This window comes from Pisolithus orientalis (genome assembly GCF_024613125.1).
Source record: "Pisolithus orientalis strain OTSU chromosome Unknown F5J12scaffold_82, whole genome shotgun sequence".
NCBI classification, from domain to species: Eukaryota; Fungi; Basidiomycota; class Agaricomycetes; order Boletales; family Pisolithaceae; genus Pisolithus; species Pisolithus orientalis.
In genome coordinates this window covers 48,320-62,576 of record NW_026260863.1, presented here as the reverse complement: position 1 = coordinate 62,576, position 14,257 = coordinate 48,320, and the positions used below count along the sequence as shown (strand labels likewise).

Genomic DNA, 14,257 nt, shown 5'->3' with positions numbered 1-14,257 from the left:
GCGCCCCCGACGAGAATATATGTGCGTGGTGTTATTCCAGATTGAACCTAATACCAATTGGTGCTGAGTGAAACATGGCTGTTATGTGAGGTTTCGTGGTCGCCCTAACAGTCGATCGATGTCGAGCCTAGAGTATTGATTTTGCAAATACATAAGTCAGCTGAGATCTAAGTTGATTATGTAAGCAGGGGCAATATCGCACCCGAGGTAAACGTTAACGTTAAGTACTAACTGAAGGTGTCACTGGGTTTATTCCAGAAACACAGGGGTGGTTTTATGTATACTAACTCTGGTCCTGACAGTGCATAAAATACCAACTCTTTTCAACATGTGATAAAGTTCGTTTTTCCCTCTTTTCGCCCTCGTCCATTGCTTCGTGTCGCTCGACAAGACTTCATCGTATCGATTGTCTTCCTGCACTTTCGAAGACGTCGGAAGGCATGGCGGCGAGTGCACCACAAGTCTTGTGAGTCAGTTGCGGCAATCGGCGACTCGTTGGTGACTTTCAAGTTTCTTCCTATAGCCAAGGGTCGTTCCTCATAGGACTGGTTATAAACATCTTCCTGCACGGTCTGGCCACCACGCAGGTGTACTTGTATCTCACAATATACAAAAAGTGCGTGTCGGTCCAGCATCTACCTAGAGCGATTAATCAAACTATTGCTCGCAGAGATAGATTTTGGCTTAAGTCACTGTCGGTCTTATTTCTTTCTTCTATGTTATGTGTTTACCCTCGCAAAACTCAGCATAGTGGTTTTGTACTTGGTGGATACGTTCAACTGTGTCGTCAGCATTTATTACATCTACGATGCTCTAGTCACGAACTTTGGTGCGTCCCCTTGTTTAACGTTCACGTATTGAGTTGAGGTAGATGCCTGTTCGGAGCGTAGGCGATGAGGCGAACCTTGCGAGTGGCTCCTGGGGTCAGTCTATGGAGTTAAATGAAAACTGGGTTATCTAACACCCCTTGGCAGCATTCGTAGCTGGTACGAATCCGTTCCTAGTACTTCTACACCCCCAGCTCAACAAGGACATTCGCAACCACAGGTACCGCCTCGACGGTGCGCCTTCATTCTCTGTGCACCGGCCTCTCACCTAACAACTCGCTACAGGGCGCCGTCAGCGTGGCAGTACAACATTTCTTTGCGTGGCGGGTATATATGTTGACCAATAACGTGTTCATCGTGATGGCTATCGTTCTATGTAGCCTGGCCAACTTAGCAGGGTCGCTCGGCGTCAGCGTCAGTCTGGCCGTCAACCCCGGTGATTTCCGACGTTCAAACCTACAAATTGAGGTCACGGTATGGTTGGTTGGTGCTGTCCTCGCTGATACAATCATTGCCGTTTCGCTCGTATGGCATCTGGTGGGTATTCGTGCATCATTTCTCGTCGCGGTTCCATTTTTTAAAGCTGCGTGTTCAGGGAAGACACAAACATCTGTACCCTGCGCTGAACAGCACCATCAACCGGCTCCTCAGGAGTGAGTCGTACGATATATAGTGTTGTACGGATTTATTACTGACCGTATGTCCAATCCAGTGACTGTACAGACTGGAGTCGTGACAACCATCGTTGCTATCATAGACTTGGCATGCTACCTGACCGACGTAAGTCACGTTCTCTCCCAATCCATTCATACGCTCACATTAATTGGTTTCCAGAGTTTGAACACGTAATTTTTCTCCTACACACCACAACAGGACCTTCTCACGTGCCGCTTCGCCCAGCTATATGACATTCAGCTTGACAGTGTCAAAGCTATACGTAAATTGCATGCTATCCACATTAAATGCTCGTGGTACATGGAGATATGATGGATCGTCAGAGGACGAAATAAGCCATGTCAGGAGCAGTCATCCTGAGGTGAGCATTTTGAGTCGTCTAGAGCTGCTCCAGTTGCGATGTCTCACGTTCCATGACTAGGTGATTGTGTTCCAGGCGCGGAGTACGCAGCCGGGAGTGCGTGAACTGTGCTCTATTAATTCCCCATCCGGATAGTAACTGATACCTTCTGTATAGGTTTCCGTGCATGTAGAATCGCACGAGATGACCGACATGGATGACAAATCATCACACAGTAAACGATATTTCTAAACATGGGTGGAATGACGAGGAAGACAATACGAATGCTAGCAAAGTATAGCTCGTGCTTCACTGTACCAGATTGGGTGACCGCGGACCACGTCAGTAGGTAGCCAGAAAGGAGGTAGAAGAAAGGAAATGAAGGAATCAAGAAAGAAAACAAGGGGAGCACACTGACCCTCTTCTTTACGTCAAAGTGTCTTCCATTCCTGTCTGGATAGCTAGCTGGGTACCTGGGCACATGATGTATATCAATGGGTCCTTCGACCGCCATGCGCAGAATTAGGGTCGATATCATGCGGAAAGCACCCTGTGTGGCTTGAAATAACCCTCATGTCAATGGTGACAGCGACAATAATCCATGCGCATGAGAGCATGCGGTCAATCAGGATAAACGATAACTCGCTGAGACGCAAGTGAACATTTTACTGTACGGGTATAAAAAGGCCCGACTGCTTATTTGGAAAAATACAAGACGGACCAGACCGAAGAGAAACATCATTAGCACTACCGAGCAGTCTCGATTCCTGGAACACATCCTGACTAAAATGAACCTGGTTCGCATGTGAGGGAGTACACAACTGATCTGTCCAACATCAATTACCATGGGTCCTCTGGAAAGAGGGCATACGCGAGATGCACTTCGATGTGGGATCGTCGTCTATGCCTGTCAATGTAGGGACCAGATTAATGGATAAACGTTTGCGGAGGAAGTACATCGGCACAAACCCACTTATATCTATGATCCACATCAGCCACATCGAAATTCGTTGTTGCGCATTTATCAGGACTTCTCAAGTGCAATGATAGAAGAACAGATTCGATTCCAGCCGCCGCCAGCATGCGACCATTTAATCGTAGACATTCTGAGCGTAGACATTCGCACTGGGCCGTTTGGGTAATCTTAGAAGGAACAGGTGAATGGGGGGCGCGAAGGGGGTGAAGAGGGAAGTGGCAGATGACGCTCACTGCGATAAAATAGGTTCGAGGAGAAAAGCGGTGGCAAATAGGTGGAGGGCACCACGAGAAGAAAGCGTAAGACTTACTCCTGATCTCTACCGAAGCGGTTCAATGGATCGCTTCAACTTGCGCCGAGATCACATCCAGAAAGTTGATCAAAAGTTCTGGGCAGCAACCTAATCCCGTCTTGGTCATATACGGTACAGAACCAACTCTATTAGGCACCCTGTGGATATTGGAGGAGCATCCCAGGAGATTCCGCCACTGGAACACAGCATAGTCCCTGGGCAAATAAGAAGCAACTAGCCTACCAACTGTTCGGTACATCAGATGCGCTAGTTTAACGGCTCTAGCAGGCGCATGGATCATTTCAATGACAAACAGGGCTGCAAAAGTTGGCATTGGGTATCACCGCCATGGGCTGGTACCTTAAGATCAGTAAACAGATCATACACAGGTCCAACCTCTAGTACGGTCCATGTTGTGTCATCGACGGTCACCAGTGGAGTCGATGGAGTAGCCGGTGCTCCGATAGAACCCACAAGGTAGCTGGGGCTTGATAGGAGGCTGAGGTTTGGAGTTCGAGGGAGGTTCAGGTTCTTCGGGTTGTGGTTTGCCGGGTGCAGAGTCCAGACTGAGGTGCGGAGGTTGCTGTTAGTGATGGGTCGGTGAGAAATCTGAGTGAAGACTGCGGTGGCTCTACCAGACAGCACTGGAGCTGGAAGTGGGTGCATAGCAGCAGTAGCAGTTTCAAAAGCCAATAGCCCATAAATAGAACTGGTGGGCTGAAACAAATAGGTCGGGTGGTGCTTGCATTTTTTTCTACTAGACATCGATCCAACTGTGCCAGGTTAGTGACCAAACACCTGGAAACAGACGATGCGTCACAGACCCAAGGTGCAAAGAAAAGGCAGGTGTTTTGGGAGGGTTCAGTAAAGGGCTTGACCCCGATTAGCATATGGACTGTATAGTATTCGCGTTCTGTATTCAAATCGCGGACTTGTCCGCCAGACTCGTCTAAGTGAGGGTCACGTTTACATAACTGCACTCCTGGAAGCAAATTGATATTCCGAACGCATGTCACAAGAGCCGACTCATTTCAAACCCCTCAACAATGTCCGAGCTGTTGGAATTCAATAATTTGCGACATCTCGGGTATTCTAACTGGAATTCTCCGAAAAAGGTTCCAAGAACAAGCAACCACCGAGATCTTAGCTGCCCCAGTTTACTCTCGACATAATCAATAGTCAGCTTGAAAGTAACATGTGTTGATTCGTCGGTTCGTCGACATCCGCTGACACAAAACCTGCAGGCAAGTAATGCAACAATAATGGCTGGGTGTTCTTACAATCAGATGGTTCGCGCAAGGGTCCTGAGGACTGACCCTAGGCGGCTCCGAGTCCTCCCTACCCTTTTTTTCCCTTAAGGTTTTCTGGGCTGATTTCCCGCCACCGTCACCATCATCTTAACCCGAATTTCCTCACAAGTTGACGTCCTACCGTATCTGGAGGTCCAGCGGAGGTTTTATCAATTGCAGTTGTGCCTAGCACCCCCACTGGCACTCCCTAGTACTGACTTGTCTTCCTGCAATCTGGGACTGTTTCTTCTCGGGGTGACTGTCAATCTTTTACGTAGGGCATCACGTCCGGGTGTACCTTTATTTTTCTGCGTGCAACAGGTGGGTGGCACATTAAGAAACCTTTCCAGGGCGACCACGACCACAACAGCTCTGCGCATAGACAGACTTTGATCATCGTTGGTCTCTTTTCCTCCTCTGTCGTGTACTTACCTTCGCAAGTCTGATGAGTCAAAAAGAAGATATACAGCATAAAACCACTGAAGTTAGAAAAATTAGTGTTTATTGCACTGGAGGCGTGAGCTTCTGGCACAGTGTGTACGAGCTGCAAGCGTTGATCGACGCTGACAAGAATCTTTCTCTTCAACCACGACCAATGCTGATGTCCGGGTCCCTCAAGTTTGGCTGCACCACTGGGCCAAGACATTGGCTAGCATCCACCAATATATCTCTCCTATCATCTTTCAAGAACTCAACCTGGCCCACTTCAGTACCTCTAAACCGTGCGGTATCATCGCCACCAATGCCTTAACCTAAACCAACCCATCAAGGATCTCTCCAAATTTGTCAAGTCTTTTTCCCAGCTCAAAATACTCCCTTGCACAGAATTGCATACAAAGCAGATACTTTGGCCGGATGGCTGGGCAAGAGTTCACCGAAATCGTCAGGCAATTTTTCTGACTTTGGTTCAAGATACGGTCCTGCAATGGTCTCGGGTCCATCTGTTCTACGGAAGGTTCCCTTAGGTTCCAAGTTGTCTGGGTACAAGACTACGCCTGTAACGTGTCAAGGAGCACTAGTGGATACTATGAGTCTGATCTTGCCTAAGAAGGTTTAAAATAAAGTTGGGCAGGGATCCACATAGACTTTGAACTCAATGGCAGGGACGGGGCTCACGCTCAGGTATACATTCACTATGTTATGTAATACTCCCAGCGGAGCTTCGCAGGGTTTAATGAGGGGTTTTAAGGTTTAAGCAAGGCGGAACTTGTCGGGCCTTTAACGGCAAGGCTGAACAGCGAGGTAACTCGGCTGCAAGGAAATGAGGATCTTTGTCTGAAAGGATTGCTCTTAAAGGTGGCCAAACCCTATCCAACCTGTGTATATTCGGGACGCGACAGTCACTTTTGGGCTCCCGTGGTCGCAGTCGCCCTAATCGCCTTGCAGATAATACAAAGACAGAGTTTGATTTGATGTACGTATACAACTAATTTGTGTGAAGTAACCCTGCCCCGCTCGCAATTAACACAGTTTGATGGGATTGCAAACTCACGTTAGGTGGTTAGGTTTGGTCAGGGTCTCGGACTACTTGGGTAATAGGTTAGGTTAAGCAACATCAAATAGTTGAGCTTCTCACCCGCCAGCCTCGGCGCTGACGCGAGCCACACCTACAGGAATGTACTAATAGGCTAAGTTTGCATATGATGACGCCCAATGCAAACGGTCTGACCGCCCGTAATAAAGTTCCTCTCTTCGATCTGAAGGACGGATTACCCTCCTCCGCCCCCGGCGAGAATTCCCTCATAGTTTGACATCCTGCGTTCTCTAGGAGACGTCAAAGGATATGGCGGGAAGTCCAGCACAAATCGTGTAAGCTGTGGTGAGCGGTGACTGTCTAGTAACTCATGTCTCCCCTTGTAGCCAAGGACCGTTCTTCATCGGGCTGATCATCAACATCCTCTTACACGGTGTCCTTACCACTCAAGTATACTTATATTTTACCACACATAACAAGTGAGTGTCACGCTTGACACTTCCCTTGTGCGATCGCTCAGCTTTTTTTTTTTTTTGCGTAGCGATAGACTTTGGCTTAAGATGCTGTTGGTCTCATTTTCTACTTCCTTCGTAAGGCGCTCACTCACCTAAAACCCAGAATAATACTTTTGTACATCGCAGATACGTTCAACTGTATGATCAGTATATATTACATCTACGATGTTCTAGTCACTCATTTCGGTGCGTCTTCTTGTTAACGTCAGCGCAACGAGCTTAAGTAGGTGCATATGTTGGAATAGGCGATGAGGCGAACCTTTCGATTGCCAACTGGGGTCAGTCCATCATTAATTTTATGAAAACCAGGCTATTTACCGCGCTTGGACAGCTTTCGCAGCTGGTAACGAATCCATGTCTAATAATCATATATCACCTGGTTTAACGGAGACTTCCACAACTATAGATGCCGTCTTGACAGTACGCTTTTATTCTCCTTGCTCCAGTTCCCAGTAATAACTCGCTAAAGGGTGCAATTGGAGGGGCGGTGCAACACTTCTTTGCATGGCGGGTATACGTGATGACCGAAAAGGCGTTCGTTGTGCTGGCTATCGTTCTTTGTAGCCTAGTCAACCTGGCAGGCTCACTTGGTGCCACTGTCGGTGTCGCCCTCAATCCCAATCTTTTACTGTTGCCACGTCTTACAGTTGAAGTCACGATGTGGTTGGTCGGGGCGGTCCTTGCCGACACGATCATCGCCGTTTCGCTCGTATGGCATCTGGTAGATATTCACTTTTGATTTCTCGTCACGTCCCATCCTTAAGCCCACGTGCTTAGAGAAGATACAGACATCTTTACCCTGCACTGACCAGCACCATTAATCGGATCCTCAGGAGTGAGTCGCGCAATGTAGTGTTGTATGCACTCAGATTTGCTGACCGTAAGGTTAATGCAGCGACTGTACAGACCGGAGTCTTGACGACCATCGTTGCTATCGTAGACTTGACGTGCTACCTGACCATCGTAAGTCACGCTCTCCGTCAGTGCGATCAAGTGAACGGTGCACTCATCTGAGTTGGTCTATAGAGTTCGGGCATGTAAGAATTTCTCTTTACCCGTTACATGAGACTTCTCAAACTTTTCGCCCAGTCACCTGATATTTAACATCCCACTCTCAAAACTCTACACAAATTGTATGTTATCCAGCTTAAATGCGCGTAAGGAGTGGAAATACGATGGATCGGCAGAGGAACCGAGCCTTGGGGGCATTAGTAGTCGGGTGAGCATCCTGAAGAGAGCTACTTGGTCGTAATGCCTGTCTTACATTCCCTGATCAGTTTTCCGCATTTCAAATACAGCATACACAACCGGAGGTGCGTGAACTATCTACTATTGGTCCCCATCCGGATAGCAACCGATGCGTTCTCTATAGGTTTCCGTGTGCGTCGAACCGTACTGGATGGCCGTCACGGACGATAAACCGCATGACAGTCTCTCCCATCACTGCGGTACTTCTAAACATGTATGGAGTCGTAAGGAAGATGGCTCGAGCATTGGCGATGTCTGCAAAGATGTGCCTATTGTACCATAGTACTTAAGCCATGGCGGGTGTAATCATTCTAGGGTAAGCACTTTCAACCTCCGGAGGCGCTTTATTGGAATATCTTATGTCCCGTGATTAGGTAGGTGGTCGTGTTCTGGATGCAGAGTACATAGTTGGAGGTACGTGAGTTATACTCGGTTGTTCCATTATCCGGAGAGGAACCGATGCATTGTTATAGGTGTTCATGCAGGTTGGATCGCAGGAGATGACTGACATGCACGAATGCTAGCGAAGTTCGAGAGCCGTGCTTTATTGTATCATACTTATTGTGGAATTGTAGATGATAAGACACGCGAACTAGTTTATGCACAGCAACTAGATAATTACACTCCCTCCACATTCTATCGCACACTCAGTCTCTTCGGTGTCCCGACGGAGATGTAGATTTCTTGTCAACCACAGAGTGATGGTGAAGATGATAACGAGGGGAGGATGGAGAATATGGCCTTGTGTTTCCCCCCCTGATGGGGCTCTCAACCCGTTCTTGGACTACGAGAAAGTGTCTGGGGTCGGAAGCGATGGATCGGATGGCGACGGCCGTAGGAGTGATGGAAGCGGTTCGGATGCGTAACCCGTGGTGCTCTCACATGGGAGTGCCCGAGTGCCAGCGTATCTCCGTCTATTCGGTTTCTGAAACCCGAGATGGGCAGATGAGTCCGTCACTGGGGAGAATTGAGAGGGTGGTGCGGAATGAATTTCCTTCTGATTCACTGTAGATGTTTCGGGTGAAGGCGGGATCTCTACCGTAGCTGGGTTGTCGGGCACAAATGTTCGTGTTGCCTGCTACACATAATCAAGGCGTGGCGTGCACCTGAGTTGCAACAGCCTATGCAATGCAATAGGAGCGCGTCCGAGCACATAGATTGAAGATGTATTGCAATATTGAAAGATGGTTGATGATTCTGGCTTCCTAATTATTTGGTCCTGTCAGAGGAGCATAAAAAGCCATAATAGCCTGAAAACTGAAAACAGTACATTATACTCTTCGTTGCTGATGATTGGGTTCTAAGCTCGTGATTTACGACTCTTCGCAGCCCGAGAACTAGCCGAACTCGCGCATGACTCGCCTTGGCCCTTCAACGTGGGAAATGATTCACCTTCGGTCGGTCGCGTCCTCCTACCTTTGGCATTTCCTCTGACAGGATTCCCGGCGGGTAGTGTGTTAGCAGTGGCGGCCGGTGAAAGCAGTCTATCCTGTTCAGAAAGCTCCTGTTTCACACGTTCTTCCTCAGCTGCCCACCACTGGAGGAAATCCTCTTCCTGCTTTCTCGCACGCTCTTCCTCTTGGATATCTAACAACGATCGCTTGTCTTGGGCTGCGGATGCACTCTGTGTTTGTTGCAGTAACTGAATCTCGGCGAATGACGGCACTCCATCCTGTATGCCTGGCTGTACACTAGCTTGTACAGGATGGAAAGTCCAAGCAGGTCTGGGTACGTGACGCAGCAGAATTACGATCAGTGACAACGCAACGAATGCAAGTAGCATATAACCCACTGTACTTTTCGCGGTCTTGGTGACCCAGAGGGGATAGGAACTGCTTGCCTCACTGGAGTGATCTTTGGACCTAATGCCGGCGGCAAACTCGCATTCGTTAGTTTGGAAGGCGTGGCCGGTACAGACTGCAGTTGATTGAGTGGCGACGCTTTGGATTGCAGCCCTGATGAATTAGGCATGGTCGGGACACGTGTTGCAAACTGCTCGCTCGTCTTCCTGGGTTTATCTGGAGTCTTTGAAAACCTTGAAACAGGAGAAGACGGTGCAATTTTCCTCGCTTCAGCTTCCACCATGATAACTTTGAGGTCCACCCTATAAATCATTCGCAATAGCAATGGAAGGAAGACGATTGCTGTACATACCGAGGCACGAATGGAGTCGTCTTCCATACCGGCCGAGGAGTAGTCGTGGCGTACTGGTTCATGGGCGAAGTCGGAAAACCGGGTTGTGGCACATTCAAATCCAGCGTGGGCACCGCATCCGAATCGTCCATCACAAACAACTCGTCCCCAACTATATCTCGAGACCCCGACTTCGATGGTAGAGACGGCATTAACGACGGACTTAAGGAAGGGGAATGAAGAATAGGTCGCGCCCGAGGTTTAGAGGTTCCAGGGGAATCTTTTTGAACCTGCGAAACCCTCGGAATCGGTACAAAGGGTTCAGGAATATCCTGGTTGGCCAACCACTCTTGATGCCTTCCCACTGCCTCCTTGGCAAGCCTATTCGATCGCATGAGAGGCGTCTTTTCCGCCTGCTGTGAGCGTATAAACCCAGCCAGATGTCGCACTGCCAAGGTCTCCAGGTCATCCAAAATCTCCAATTCCAAAAACATTTCCAAGTTAGCGGTTATGTAACTCTCAATGCTCTTCACGAGGTCAACCGCATTGTAATGAATAGCGTCAGTAAGGATATAGCAAGCATTGTAAGGACTGAGGAGTCCCAGGATGACTTTTGAGCAAAGGAGCACGAGACCATCAAGCAATAGTTCGTTCTGACACCTTTAGTTGAGTAACGAACACTTTCGGGTGAATGTGCCACCTACCGCCGCAGCCACCATGCGAAACATGAACTCGACGACGTCATCAATACTCTCCAAAAAGTCTGAGACGAAGTCAAAACTAATCCGGGTCAAGAACGGAGGGAGACACCTACCAAGTGCGTCGAACAGTTTCTCCTCCCCAAAACAGATAAAGCGCAGGACAAACTGCATCACCGTCCACTCGAAATGATCCATCTGAACATCGATGACACCAAATTGGTCTCGCCTACGAGAGGTCCAATCTTTATCTCCAAAGAATGCCGAGAAGAAAGGACACCGTGCACGAAGAACAATCGAATGCGCATAAACGACCTTGTCACGTAAGTGTAAAGCCACGTCAGGTGCCAGCGGGTCCGTATGGGCATCTGACCTGGGCGGTTCTGTGACGGATTGCACGTAATCGAAGAGTTGTCCATATTGCACGCGTGCTGTGGGTGTGGGTGCACATTTGACAACGGATTGGAGGGCTTGAGCAAGTTGAGGGAGCTCTAAAATCCCAGCGAGAACTACGAGTTCGTACTTGACCTGCATCGGCAAGATACCGAGTGCCTTGCACTGCTCCGCCAAAGCGAGCCCGACTCGACGGTCCCATAACGCCAGCAAGTTATCAGAGTAAAGATAGTAGAGGAGGATGAGCACTGAAAGCGGATTGACTCTTGTCACGTGCAGATGACCGAGTATTGGCGATACTGGGAAGGGAAGAAAATTGATTGTCATTTGAATGTGCTTGTCCTTTAAGATCTCGTTTCCATATAAAACTGTCCGCAGTGGCTTGCAACGCGCGGCGAGCACAAGTCTGTGAGCGTGAAAAGCGAAATTCTTTTCCACACGAACTATGATGTCAGCGTCATGCGAGGAGGCCATGGCGGCCGTCCCTTCGTCGAGAGGAACTCGTTGAGGTCTTTCGCAACGCATCTATCAGCCTCTCCAACGAGGCAATGTCATCCAAGATTACAGCGTCCTCCATCTCATCGTCGGTTGGGACGTGGTTCCCACCGGTAGTACTTGCCCGACCAGGAGCTGGCTCCACCTCGGGCAGAAACGGTATAATTGCAGCCATGTCCCCTTCAAACGGTCTCCCCACGACTTGAATTGGCGGCGGTTTGTATTCGGCGTGTAACGCCCCAAACGCACCGGTGCTATTTGTGCACACCGCAACCACCCTCTGAATATAGGGGACGCGTTGAAACTTGAATGACTTATTCCCGCCACTGGCCGCGCTGCTCTTCAGATTCCGGGAACGTACGTAGACATGTCCAGATCGCGTGCACACGATGAGAGTACCATCGCCTCCAATGTCGACGTCCTGTATAACCGCTAAGATGTCAGCGCCACAGTGGCGGAACAGAAAGGACAGATTATCCACGCACCTGGACACTACTCGCCTGGGACCTCAAAGCCCACACTCGTTGGGGCTTTACCAGTTTCTCCTTTTTCCCGGATAGACCGAGTCCATCCGATTCTAAGACCATTGGGGCAGAGAATGTGAACACTTCGCCATTAGAGGACAACGCTGCAAACGAGTTTTCGCAGCTGACAACTTTTGTGATCGCAGCACCCCTAACAGCTTGCGGAGGGCGATATACGGACATTTCAGATGGGAAGGAATGGGTTGGGAAGCTACTTCACATTCAGCAGGGTTCAATGTCAGGACAGGCACTGTACACTTACTTCACCTTGGACACCCCTCCATGCCATATACATACCACATCACCACTCGTGAAAAGGCATGCAGTAGCAGTTTCCTAATTTCATGTGCACGTTTCAAGCAGTACGGGCCAGAGGGCACGATGGTACTCACCGACATTGCCATACCAAATATGGGCTCTGTAATGACAGATACCTGACGAGGATAAACTTGCACTGACGTCGAGGTCTTGTCGTACCCTGCCAGCATATACGTCAAAAAAGTTCACACATGCTCCCAGTGTTAGAGCCCAAGTAGATTACAAGAAGACGAGGACATTAACTCAATGGCTCACCCAATTGTCCATTATTAGTTCCCCATGTCCACACTTGAGAGTGTGACCAACAAGCACTTGCGCTCTTGCATGCGGCGACACCCTTTATAAATTCCTTCTTAAGATGACTGATCTTACGTGGGGTCGATTGGACGGCTTCCTGAACAAAGCCTCCTTGACTGGTTTCCACTACATATCCCAACTGCGAAAACCTGTTGAGGCCCCAACTCAGGATTTCTCCTGCATTGGTGACGGCAAGGGTATGATCTTGACCAAGAGCAACGCTGACAATAGCGCACCTCGTCGGAAGAGTTAGTGGGGTAGGAGTATACACAGTATGGGAGGAGGGCCCGAGCCTTAAGGCGACCTTCAACAAGACATATGTCACATAGTGTAACAACCTACCGTCCACCACTCCCAAAGCCGCATAAACGCAGATTGTCACGGGGTTCATTCGTGAGAATAGCTGAAAATTACATTGATCAACGCGGACGTTCCGGCATGGTGTGCGACGAAAGACCCTGCACGACTCGCCGAAGGAATTCACAAGTCGCCAGATTTCTCCATCAGAAAGAACCATTTTGAAACTCACCTGTGTGTAATTTCGACATCTTAACGTCGCATACATTGACCGCCGCAAAACGATCTTCCAACGAATGGTTTCGGGCGTCTGCTGCGTTTTTCGTGGGAAGGGCGACAGAATCAGGAAAAGTACGGTCACTCGCATCGCCGTGTCCAAGTGCAGCATTCCTGCAGCACCAGAGTTGCAAGGAAGGTACAGCGTGAGCTCGTGTCCAAATACAACGTATATACAAAACTTTAGTCATGAAAATTGAATTTTCCAGCCAGGGTCGGCCCGCAAATGAAGGTTGAAATATAAAGAAAGAAACCCACCGATTCGCACCCCATGTGAGAAGGTCAGCAAGTACCTGTCCGTCACAAGGCTGTGGTTTCGCGTTCCGAACCGTCAAGTTGTACAAATCAAAGGCTGAGTATCCTTCAAAGTCCTTGACGGACGTGTTAACATCCGGATGCTTCAACAAAAGGATTCTGCAAATAAGAAGTAATAAGTGAAGCATGTCACCCTGGTGAGAATATCACAAACGAAAGAAAAGAACCGGGCCGAACACGAAGGTCAGCAGAGAAAAGGGAGGAAAACTCACGCAGTCTCAGTGTTTCCGGAATACAAGGCCCTGTGGAGGGGCGTCCAATGATTCTCCTTGTCTAGTAGATTGACATTGATGTTGGGATGCGAAAGCAGCATGCGTGCATACTCGGTACTGGAAGTATCTGTTGACGAACACACAAGGTGAAGGACAGAGCGACCAAGATCGTCAAACGCATTTACTTCCAGTGCTGGGGCGACCAACTTGCGGGACCATGATTTCTCTGGAGATGACTTCCCAGCACCAGTGCGAGGACCGGCTGACCCGGAAGGTCCGGAACGGTCTCGTTCCAGGAGTCGCTGAAACGCCCTTTGGTTGCGCAGATGGAAGTATACATGAAGCAGTGTCATGCAGCACTAGAGAAGAAGCTGGACTTCGTAGTCCGAAAGGAAACACACGGAGTGACCTTCCTGACCGCTGGAGTCCAATCGAACCTTCGGGGCCGATAAAACGCGAGTAACCGGCTGACTTTCCAGAATACTAGTCGGTCTAGTGGCGTGCTTAAATTACAAAAAGTGGCGCGACTGCAGGGTAATTTGAGCGGTAGCGTGCACTGACAAGATAACGGCTGAGTGCTGTTGAGGCCCAGCATCGTCATGACTCGGTGGAAATTACGGGGCTCGGAATGTGAGTCTGTCTTACGTAATCTGCGCACGTGCA

The 14,257-nt window shown here is 49.1% G+C and overlaps 3 protein-coding genes across 3 annotated transcripts; 2 read left to right on the top strand and 1 right to left on the bottom strand.

Annotated features, from left to right (window-relative positions):
- The first annotated feature begins 231 nt into the window (after window positions 1-231).
- On the top strand, window positions 232-2,386 carry F5J12DRAFT_916019 (uncharacterized protein). The gene is made up of 14 exons (XM_051749180.1): window positions 232-466; window positions 524-616; window positions 671-694; window positions 747-829; window positions 891-923; window positions 975-986; window positions 1,048-1,061; window positions 1,113-1,364; window positions 1,423-1,480; window positions 1,540-1,607; window positions 1,662-1,672; window positions 1,728-1,863; window positions 1,924-1,959; window positions 2,020-2,386. Exons 1-14 carry the CDS (start codon window positions 441-443, stop codon window positions 2,092-2,094), a joined length of 921 nt encoding a protein of 306 aa, XP_051594677.1. The 5' UTR covers window positions 232-440; the 3' UTR covers window positions 2,095-2,386.
- Window positions 2,387-6,012: 3,626 nt separating this feature from the next.
- On the top strand, window positions 6,013-8,087 carry F5J12DRAFT_866661 (uncharacterized protein). Its single transcript, XM_051747050.1, has 13 exons — window positions 6,013-6,352; window positions 6,415-6,438; window positions 6,492-6,574; window positions 6,634-6,666; window positions 6,720-6,731; window positions 6,795-6,808; window positions 6,858-7,109; window positions 7,166-7,223; window positions 7,284-7,351; window positions 7,415-7,425; window positions 7,478-7,607; window positions 7,666-7,701; window positions 7,761-8,087. Exons 2-13 carry the CDS (start codon window positions 6,434-6,436, stop codon window positions 7,917-7,919), a joined length of 861 nt encoding a protein of 286 aa, XP_051594676.1. The 5' UTR covers window positions 6,013-6,352; window positions 6,415-6,433; the 3' UTR covers window positions 7,920-8,087.
- Window positions 8,088-8,703: 616 nt separating this feature from the next.
- Window positions 8,704-14,205, bottom strand: F5J12DRAFT_866641 (uncharacterized protein). Its single transcript, XM_051747049.1, has 15 exons — window positions 13,595-14,205; window positions 13,326-13,481; window positions 13,024-13,181; window positions 12,837-12,897; window positions 12,453-12,787; window positions 12,272-12,357; window positions 12,142-12,215; window positions 11,841-12,090; window positions 11,426-11,776; window positions 10,584-11,385; window positions 10,474-10,532; window positions 9,791-10,422; window positions 9,429-9,740; window positions 8,907-9,360; window positions 8,704-8,841 (listed from the first exon to the last, which is right to left on the bottom strand). The coding sequence occupies exons 1-14, from the start codon at window positions 13,945-13,947 to the stop codon at window positions 8,937-8,939; spliced, it is 4,053 nt and encodes a 1,350-aa protein (XP_051594675.1). The 5' UTR covers window positions 13,948-14,205; the 3' UTR covers window positions 8,704-8,841; window positions 8,907-8,936.
- Between the last annotated feature and the right edge of the window lie 52 nt (window positions 14,206-14,257).